The 11,389-nt window shown below is 42.7% G+C and overlaps 1 protein-coding gene across 1 annotated transcript; it reads left to right on the forward strand.

The window, feature by feature from the left end:
- The first annotated feature begins 9,756 nt into the window (after positions 1–9,756).
- Positions 9,757–11,142, forward strand: LOC145661009 (uncharacterized). Its single transcript, XM_081726446.1, has one exon. It carries the CDS (start codon positions 9,757–9,759, stop codon positions 11,140–11,142), a length of 1,386 nt encoding a protein of 461 aa, XP_081582572.1.
- Positions 11,143–11,389: the final 247 nt, after the last annotated feature.

The raw sequence follows: 11,389 nt of genomic DNA on the forward strand, positions 1-11,389 counted from the left end.
CCTTCAATGCGACCTATTCAAACACTGATGTCTATTTTCATACCACAAATCTTTCGTCCAACCAATAACTATTTCCACATACTACCTCTTATCATGGGTATTGTCTTTCTGTTCCTGAACATTCGATCATTATCCAAACACAAACTGCTCTTTGACACGCTCCTGTTGGAAGAAAATGTGAATGCCTTCCTTCTCAACGAAACTTTTTTAAAACCTACTGATACCATCCGCTTTCCCCGTTACAACATCCTTCGCTGTGATTGCCAGATTCTTGCTCAACGAGCTAACGGCGGAGCAGCCATTGGCTTCTACCATACTTTGCCCTTTCGACGCCATACCTGTCCGCTTCCCAACCTTCCAGAACATGTTATCACAACTTTGTATTTCCCAAATATCGCAATCACTCTCATCACAGTTTATATTCGACCTGGACATCAGATCCCTCTTGCTTTTTTTCAACACATCTCAAATACTTATAAACATTATCTCATCATGGCTGACATTAATTTCCATAGTCGCACAGATAATGAACGTACTATGTTCTTACAGTTTCTTACATCGCATACAACAGGAAATTTTCATGATCTCCAAAAACCATCTCGTCCTGTCTCTCAGACAACGCCTGACGTGGTCATTTCTTCAAACTCTATAACTTCCCACTGCACAGTCGAAGTTCTCGATCTAATTGGAAGCGATCACGCACCTCTCAAACTTACTTATCAAAACACGCACGCCCCTCAAATTGCCAACACACCACTTCCTCGATTAACACTTCGTTATGACAAAGCCGACTGGAACAAATATCGTGATCATATTTCCCAATCTCTTGCTAATCAAACCCCACCGGCTACGGAAGAGCAGTTGTACGAGAGCATTACTACAATCAGTTCTACCATTTCTCATGCATTAGAACTCTATATTCCCTGTTCAGCTTCTATTCCATACAAACCACAACTACCACCGCAATACTTAACTATGATTCGCCGCTCTCGGCAGCTCTATCGCGAATATGTGCGTACTCGTAACCCAGAAACCCTTCATCACCATCATCAACTGCAACGCACTGTTCGAAATTATCTCAAGGCATATAAACTGAGAAACTGGGTGAAAACTTGTAACAACCTCAATGACACTAGTCACCCTTCCAAATTCTGGAAACGCTTTAACGCTCTGTGCGGTAAATACACTAAACCTCACTATCCTCTACTCCATAATGACACACCACTTCAGAGTGATCAGGAAAAAGCCAACGCCTTTGCAGACTACTTGCAGGGAATTTTCACACCCACACCACTTTCCGACATCCCCGCTCAGCATCCTGTTTCCCACCTACCTCTGAACTCTCCTCAGTTACAGCCCAATATATCACATACGCTTCCAAATCATCCACTTACAACACCCATTTCCACAGCTGAAATCATTACTGTTGTTAATCGCAAACGAAACTCTGCACCAGGTTTTGACAATATAACGTACCGACACATTAAGGAAAGTCCTCCTATACTCCTGACACTTCTTGCCCTCATTTATACTTTCATTCTCCGTACCGGATTCTTTCCAATGGACTGGAAAACCTCTAAAACACTCATGTTCTTGAAGCCAAACAAGCCACCCACTGCCACATCTTCGTATAGACCTATTCAACTGACATCTACTTTTAGCAAAATTCTAGAACGCATCATCGTTAAAAGATTGCACCCGTACCTAGAATCAAAAAATATCCTTCCTATTCACCAAGCAGGTTTTCGCCCATCTTACTCTATCAATGATCAACTCCTTCGCCTCACCAGTCTCATCACAAATCATTATAACTCCGTTAAACCATCCTGCCTACTTCTGTTCGACCTTGAAAAAGCCTTTGATAAAGTCTGGCATCTGGCACTTCTTCACAAGCTTCTACATTTCAAGTTTCCCATTACATATATTCGCTTCATCTATCACTTTCTTGTATGTCGTCTTTCCTACGTCAGCATCAATAATCAACTTTCTCATCCTATCTTCCTTCTGTCAGGAGTACCCCAAGGTTCTGCTCTTTCACCGTTGTTATATATAATCTTTGTGGCCGATTTCCCCGTACTTCCTCCTGATGTATATTTATTTCAATATGCAGATGACACTGCTTTTTTGGCCTTAGGAAATACTATCCACCAGATCAATCACGCTCTCCAGGAAGCCATTAATCGGTTCACTAGTTGGTGTCGGAAGTGGAGTCTTACAATAAATGCCGCAAAGACACAGGCCATTACTTTCATACCACCCCGAAAACGCTCTAGGGTTCACCGCAACCCGTCACTGCTCTTCCTCACAGTTAATGACACTCGAATTGTTCCAACTCGAACCGTTACCTATTTGGGCATTCTTTACGATTCACACCTCACATGGAAACCTCACCTGAAGAAAGTAGCCGCCAAAGCTTATCAGCGCCTGAACCTTCTAAAGCGCCTAACTGGAACTACCTGGGGCCTACAAGCTAAACCAGTTCTTAACACATACAAAGCCTTCATGCGCCCAGTCCTTACCTACGGGTTTACCGCCTGGGTTTCCGCTCTTCCTACATACTACGAAAAGTTACGTGTCCTTGAGCGTCACGCATTCCGCATCGCACACCGTATCCAGTTACCCAGTCCAACCCGCGACTTATATAATCTCATCACATTCCCCGACATCACGTTTCATCTCGAATCCCTTCGTCAGAAGTTCATCACAGTCCGATATATTTCTCACCAGCCATTACTCCTCGATACAATGCACTATCATGCTCTTCATCCTGTTCGTCCTCGCTATGCCTACTCCCCACTCAGTCTGCTATTCACTCTCTACTGCTATACACTGCCACCTGCGCACCCAGATTTACTGTTACTCGACGACTATCAAATTCATGCCCATCTACCTCAATTATTTCCCTCATTTTCAGCACAGTAAGTCCTTCTGTCTCTAACAGGGCTCCTTTTGTCCTCATCAGCCTAGAGCAGCCCCTAGGCAGAAGATAACTTCATCTGTCTTGCTAACATCTCCTGTGTTGTCCTGTGTATCGCACCTCACTCCATCACTCACCTTCATTATATTCTAAACCATAGCTGAACATATACTAATCTCTACACCATCAATATTTTATATTTATATTTCGAAGTTTGTTTTATGTGTATGCAAATATCTCTATTTCTCCATGTTACTTTCAATATATTTATATTTCTTTATTTTTCTATTTTTGTGATTACTTTCTTCATATTTTCATCTCTTTATTTAGGTTCCTTTCATTCTTAACATAACAACTCATCATTTACTTAATATATAAATGTTTACCTTACCACAATTTTATGATTATGATCGCAAAGATCATAATGTCCAGGTTTGTGATAAATAAATAAATAATAATAAATATACCAAAATCACTTAGCCCATCAACCTGCTAATCCTTAAGCCCTATCCCATAAACTCCCCAACCTAGAAGAGGGTGTAGCCCTCTAAGAGGATGCTAGCCTCTGGCTAGCAAAAAAAAAAATCAATGCTCACCATTCTCACCAGCTGTGACGTACCATACGTCAAACCAGCTGATTTTTGAAATCCTTTCCACAATCCTGGGACTTGCTCGTCAGATATTCGCTGAGCAACAGCTATCAGACTCATCTCAGCCAAGGGTAGCTCGTTGCGACACGTATAGACTGGGGCATTTCCTCACCTAAGCCACTATCCGAATGGGTGGCTTCTACCTGCTGACCATACCTCATTAGTTGTTTTGTGTGCTCATCATCATGGCTACTGGGCCTCACGCTTCTAATCTTTCCTTGGGCCCCTCCGCTCCGTCTGCATCTGCCGACAAGCGAAGGGAGAGCTCTAAACGCACAACACGTAATGAAGTTCATCCGAATCATTCTCAGTCACCTAAACCAAAACGCCATCACACTCTCAGCGAATCATCTACTGCATCTGATTCATCTCATCACATGGACGCTCAAACTTCTTTCACTTCTGTTAAACCAGCCATTTCTACATTTCTTCTTACCAACTATGATCCTCAGTATCTTGATCTCAAGAAGTTGTATCATCGCATTGTCAAATACATACCTCGCACGAACATCGCACAAATCATTTACACCCAGAAAGGCATAATAATTAAAACGCCAGACGACCAATTTGCATCTACCATCCGCAATACATATTCCTTTGAAATCTTTGGTAAAAACGCTTCTATCTCTAAACTCAACACTCCATCAGCCAAGCAACCACCGCCACCACGCAAACAACCTGCTTTGTCAGTTGTCATCCGAGGTGTTGATCCGTCCTTTACAGATGAAGAAATCAGTCAGGAACTTCAGCTTGATGGACATTCTATCATTAAATGTATCCGTATCAAAAACGCACAAGGAAACACCTACATGGTCCGTGTCTTAACCAATTCTCACGACACCATAGACTCTTTTCTCTCAAATGGCGCCTTCATTTACCGCAAACGTCATCGTGTCGAGCCTTCTCGTTCTCCTGTTCCACTTCCTATGCGGTGTGAAAAGTGCCAAGTATATAACGATCATCCGACCGGCGCATGTCCAAACCAACTCAAATGTGGATTCTGCACTGGCCCTCATAGCACCCGCAATTGTTCTAACCTGAAAGAAACTCCTAAATGTTCCACCTATAATGAAACTGGACATCCTACTTACAGTTACAAATGCAAGGCTAAACCTACTGCGGATCCATTCAAGCCCGAATTAACGGTACCATTAAAACCGCATATCACTCAATCAGCTTCTGTTCCTCAAGATATCTGTCAACCAATTACAATCACCCAATTCTTGTCTTTTCTTACTGTTACTCTCCAAAACATTCATCCGCTACTTCGCAACCATATTCTTTGCCAAGTCCAACAAACTGCCAAAGCCATACTTAACATCAACTTCACTGCTACTTACTCTGGCCAAACTGTTTACTTTCATTCAGATCCGTTGCAAACAGAAGTTTAAGACACTCTCCGACAACATCTGGTTTCTTCACATCATTATGGACATTACTTTTCTGTTTTTGAACATTCGTTCTTTACCTCAACATAAAATCTTATTTGAACAGCTCCTCTTTGAAAAACATGTTGCGTGTTTCGTTTTGAACGAGACACATCTTAAGGCCCACACCCACGTACAGATGCCAAATTATACTATGCTTCGACACGATAACTTGATACCAGCGAGGAGGGCAAGTGGTGGGGTCGCCATAGGATTTTCACCATCTCTTCCTTTTCGACGCACTACTCTTCCCATAACTCCACTCCCCGAACATCTAGTTACTACTTTATACTTCAAACAGCTCAACATCACTGTTGCGACCATCTACATCCGTCCTGGACATCCTCTTCCTTATCCGTTCATTCAGTACATTTCAGATAACTATCGTACTTACATCATTCTAGCGGATTTGAATTTTCACAGTCGCACTCCTCGCCAGCAACAGAATTTCCGCAATTACCTTCTAACGCATACTTCAGGACACTTTCTTCCGATACCTAAGCCTACAAGACCTTGTAGTAATACAACACCAGATGTTGTTATCACTTCTCTCAACCTACAGACTCGGTGCACCTTAGATGTCCTGGATCCTCTTGGCAGTGACCATGTACCAATCCTTCTGACCATTACAAATGCACGTTCTGCTTCTCGCACTACTCCTCCACCCCCACGCTCTTATCTTCTGTTCGACAAAGCAAACTGGAACGGTTACCGCACCTTACTTCAAAATCAATTAGCAAATATCCCGGATCCCGAAACAGAATTTATATCGCATTATATCGCGAAACCTTTATATCGCATTAGATACTATTACAGCTTCCATCCACACTGCCTCAGCCCAAAATATTCCACATCGGACCGCACATGTTTATAAACCAGCTCTTCCTCCTCAGTATCTTACACTTATCAAACGTTCCCGGGCACATTATCGAGACTTCACTCACACTGGTAACCTTGAGTCCCTTCGTCTCCACCGTCAGTATCAACGCACTGTTCACAACTACCTCGTTGCTTATAAACGTCGTCGTTGGATCACTAGCTGCAATGATCTTTCCACCATCACCCATCCTACCAGGTACTGGAAGCGATTCCACCAACTCACTGGCCGATCATCTCGTACACCGTACCCTCTCTTAGCTGGAGACGAAGCTCTCGCTGACGATACTGCTAAAGCAAATGCTTTTGCCGATTATCTTCAAGGCATTTTCACTCCTCTTACTCCTGTCCCATCAATACGCCGTCATCCAGCAGAAAATCTCAATCTTTCTTCACCCGATCTCCAACCCAATTCCAACCACCATTTACCTGCAAATAATTATCTTACTGCCCCTATTACGGTCGAAAATATCCGCAGTACAGTCGCCAGAAAACGTCAGTCGGCTCCAGGCGCTGATTGTATTTCTTACCGACATATCAAAGAGGCTCCCTATGTTCTTCTCCATTTACTTTCAGTTATTTACACATTTATTTTGCGTACGGCCTACATTCCGACTCACTGGAAATCATCGATCACTCTAATGTTTCCCAAACCAAACAAACCTGCACATGATGTCTCTTCTTACCGGCCTATTCAGCTCACTCTTGTATTCAGCAAAATTCTGGAACGCATCCTTGTCACACGTCTACATCGTCATCTTTCCGATCATAATCTTCTTCCTCTTCCACAAGCTGGCTTTCGACCTTCTTATAGTATCAATGATCAGCTTATGCGCCTTACCACCCATATCACAATGCAGTTCAACACATCCAAACCTTCCTGCCTTGTCTTATTCGACTTGGAAAAAGCTTTTGATAAGTTGTGGCATCTTGGTCTTGTGTACAAACTCTTCTCTTACCGCCTTCCTCTGTGTTACATCCGTTTCATCTTCCACTTTCTTTCTTGCCGCCTTAGTTATATATCTATCAACAATCACCTCTCGCACCCTATATTTCTCCATTCTGGTGTTCCTCAAGGTTCCTCACTATCTCCGTTATTATATCTGTTATATGTGGCCGACTTTCCTATTTTGCCTAGAAATATCAGTTTATATCAATTTGCAGATGACACAGCCTTTCTCGCCATAGCCAATACTATCCAAGAGATAAATCGAACTCTGCAGATTGCTATTGACACATTTCTCTCATGGTGCAATCACTGGCGACTGACCCTAAATGCTGCTAAAACACAAACCATTATCTTTCTTCCTCCAAACAAACGCTCTCGCGTGTACCGCAACCTTGCTAACTTTCATGTTCATGTCGACAACGTTCCTCTTCAGCCTCAAAACACCGTCACTTATCTTGGTATAGTTTTTGACAGACATCTTAAATGGACTGCTCATCTCAGGTCCATCTGCGCCAAAGCCTATAATCGCCTCAACCTTTTACGCCGTATCACTGGTACTACCTGGGGATTGAACACACATACCTTATTAACCACCTACAAAGTTTTTCTCCGCCCAGTTCTCACCTTCGGTTTTACAGCCTGGATAGCCGCAGCTCCCTCATTTTATACCAGACTTCAAATTCTTGAACGGCACGCCCTCCGATTAGCTTTCCGTATCCGCCTTCCCAGCCCAACTCATGCACTCTATGATCGCACCCCATTTCCCCACATACTCTATCACCTTGAAACCCTACGCCTCCGCTACATTTCAACTCGCTTTCAAACTCATCATCCCCTCCTACTAGACACGATGCATCACTTTGCTTTACACCCGACCGATGTCCTTCTCCGTCATACCCCTCTTTCGCTCCTATTTACCTTGTACCACTTCTCCTTACCACCTGACAGTCCTGACCATCTTTTCATCACAGACTACATCACTGACACGGCATCACCTTGCATTATTCCATCTTATGCACAGTAGTCCTCTTGTTTAACTGGGCTTCCCCTGTCTCCATCAGATCCGGAGTTGCCCCCGGATCAGAAGATAACACACATCTGTCTTGCTAACAAAACCCGTTGCTGTGACGTCTTGTGCACCTCATTACCATTCATTCCCATCCACCTTCAACTATGATTATGGTTAACGGCCATAATGTCCAACCCTTCTCATACTATATGATATACTAGTCTGTTTGATCTGAAAATGCTCCAATATATTTATGATGATGTAAAATAAAATGTTGAAATAAAGTGTAATAAATCTACGAGTACCCATCCACAATTTTCCAATTACCATCATTCCTTTACTCCACTTCCCGATATAAAGGGCGGTACCCTTTGGGCGGGAGCTAGTCGTCTACGACTAGCAAAAAAAAAATCATTGCTCGTCTTTACCTTTGAGCAGAACCCAGCCTCTCTTATAACTGTTAATCTGTTAGCGAGGATCAGGTGTAGCACACGCACTTGTGAGGATCACAGACGTACGTTATTTAGAGGATTGACGAGAGTTGACGCTTTCGGAGGGTCGCTTATATTTTTGGACTATTGTCATCATCATCATCATCATCATTTTCATAACTTCATTTCTCACTCTTGCCTAATTACACGGTTAGGTTGAGCTGGTCCTCGGACCAATGCACAGGAACCTACCCCCGTATGTGGGGCCACCGGCTCCTGGTCCTTCTGAAGTAGACCGTGAAAATGTGTCTCGTTCCGGTCGTACCAGGCATCTTTCGTGGGGCAGTCAAATCAGTTTGCGAGCAACCAGACCCAGAGATCGTACAGATTCTGGTGACTCCACTCATTCCAGTAAACGGCCTCGCGATAGATCTCGATCTCCTGTTCTAACTACTAACCTAGACTCTGCAATGGACACGGCTTCCGCTTCATCTTCTAATATCTACAACGCCAAGGAACCAATATATACGTTTCTACTTACCGATTTCGACACCAAATACACCCATCCTAAGATGGTGTTTCTGCAGATTATAAAGTACCTACCACGAGCCAGTATGGAAAATATCATTAAAACACGCAATGGATTTATCATTCGTTCGAAGGACCCAAATTTCGGCACAACACTCCGAAACAAAGCTTCTTATGAGATCTTCGGCAAAACTGCGAAACTAACAAAACAAACCGATAGGAAAACAAAACAACCACCACCTCCTCGAAAACCACCCATGTTCTCAGTTGTTATCAGAGGAGTGATACCAGAAATAAGTGACGAAGAGGTTCTAGAAGAACTCAAACAAGAGGGAATTGACGTTAACAAATGCATTCGCATTAAAAATAGTAATGGCCCCACTTACATGGTTCGCGTTCTCTCTCAAAATCAAACTTCATTAGACTATCTCTTAGCTCATGGAGCTCCTATCTATAAAACACTCCATCGTGTTGAACCTTCTAAGACGACAGGGCCTCTACCACTCCGGTGTGAGAAATGTCAAACATACAATTCACACTTTACACACCAGTGTCCAAACGCATCTAAATGCGGGTATTGTAGCGGACCTCATGATACAAAATCCTGTAAAAATCAGCAACAACCACCAACTTGTTCTGTGTGTAACGACAATCATCCAACCTACAGTTACCGATGTAAGGGTAAACCCCGAGCACAACCAGAAGGCCCAGAACTCACAGTACCAATACAAAGCTTCGATAAAACCACACCACCCACTCAGTCTATCGCTCAGCCTCTCACTGTCGAAGATCTTCTTCGTTACATTACAATAGTACTCCAAAATGTGTTTCCATTCCAACGCGAGCACATTCTTCGTGTTTCCATTTCAACGGCAAAATCTCTGTTCAATCTACACTTTACTGCAACATACTCTGGTAATTTTGTCCACTTTCACATCGTACCTCTAGAAACAGCAGTCTAAAACCAACATGGCAGTATACATAATGGCTTTGACTTTACTCTTTGTTAACATCAGATCATTTCCTCAACATAAAGTACATCTAGAGCCTCTCTTGCTAGAAGAAAAAGTTGATATAGTACTTCTGAATGAGACAGCTTTAAAACCAGCCATTTCTGCGCGACTTTCCGGCTATCAACTTCAACGTTGTGATTACCATTATGCACGTGCGCGCGCTCAAGGAGGAGTACTGATTGGCTTTTCACCAAGACTTCCTTATCGGCAATACAATCCTCCTGTGTTTGCAAATCTACCTGAACATCTTTTCTTCTCTATTTATTATCCTTCTCTCACAGTTAATGTCGCTACCATCTATATCCGCCCTGGTCATCCAATTCCGTTTTCGTTTTTCGATTATATAGCACATAATTTTAAAAACATAATCATCATGGCTGACATAAATATTCATAGCAGAAGTGCCAGGGAAAAAGAACGCTTTAAGGAATTTATTTCCACTACTTTAGAGCTTTATATTCACAATCTTCCGGCTCCCACTAGACCAGCCAGTCAAACATCCCCGGATGTAGTAATCACTTCCTTATCGATTGCAAATGACTGTGAGCTGCAGGTTCTTGATACGATTGGAAGTGATCATTGTCCAATCAAACTGTCCATTACGAAGGCTCGCCCATCTATACAACAGCTAGAACCTCATATTATTCACCGTTATGATAAAGCCGACTGGCCTCAATTCCGGCAGTTCGTTCATAACCAGGTCTCCACTCTTCATCCACCAACTTCTGAACAAGAAATGTATTCCACAGTCAATCACATCACAGACATCTTATATGCCAGTGCTCAACAAACCATCCCTGAGGAAAAAGTTTATCCTTCTAAACCTAAATTGCCTCCACAATATCTGTCTTTAATACAAAAATCACGGCAACATTTTCGTGAATACAAACTAACTGGAAACGAGGAGTGTCTTCGTTATCACCGGAGATGGCATCGCACAGTAACTAATTATCTCATAGCCTATAAACGTCGAACTTGGATCAGTGCATGTAATAAACTAAATGACGAAGCATCTCCCAGTCGGTATTGGAAATCTTTCCACAGGCTCACAGGCAGAAGTACCAAAATTTCGTATCCTTTGTTAGACAATGGTGTCCCTCTCTTTACTGACCTACATAAGGCCAACACTTTTGCAACAGAATTACAGGCAGTTTTCACGCCTAGGATATCACCTCATTCTCATGACAATATAGACTTAGCTACTATTCCCGCTCTACAACCATCACTTTCACACATCATTGATGATGAAGATCCTCTTACGTCACCCATCACTACACATGAACTCCAACGTACACTTCAGAAGAAACGCAACACCGCGCCAGGGATTGATCGAATTTCCTAGCGGCTACCAAAAGAGGCTCCGCTTTCTTTACTTACGTTACTTGTCGCAGTTTACAACTTTATTCTCCGCACCGGTTTTTACCCACTGGATTGGAAGATTTCCAAAATATGCATGTTTCTTAAACCTCATAAACCGGCAGGAGACGTAAGTTCTTATCGCCCTATACAGCTCACAACAGTCTTTAGTAAACTGTTTGAAAAAATACTGGTACAAAGGCTTCATCTACATATCCAAGAACATAATTTAT

The sequence above is a fragment of the Thermobia domestica genome, chromosome 9, assembly GCF_964235325.1.
Source record: "Thermobia domestica chromosome 9, izTheDome1.hap1.1, whole genome shotgun sequence".
In the NCBI taxonomy this organism is placed as follows: Eukaryota; Metazoa; Arthropoda; class Insecta; order Zygentoma; family Lepismatidae; genus Thermobia; species Thermobia domestica.

Bases quoted from the DNA above. Each gene is read 5' to 3' on its own strand.
- LOC145661009 (XM_081726446.1), top strand. From the start codon at position 9,757: ATGGCAGTATACATAATGGCTTTGACTTTACTCTTTGTTAACATCAGA.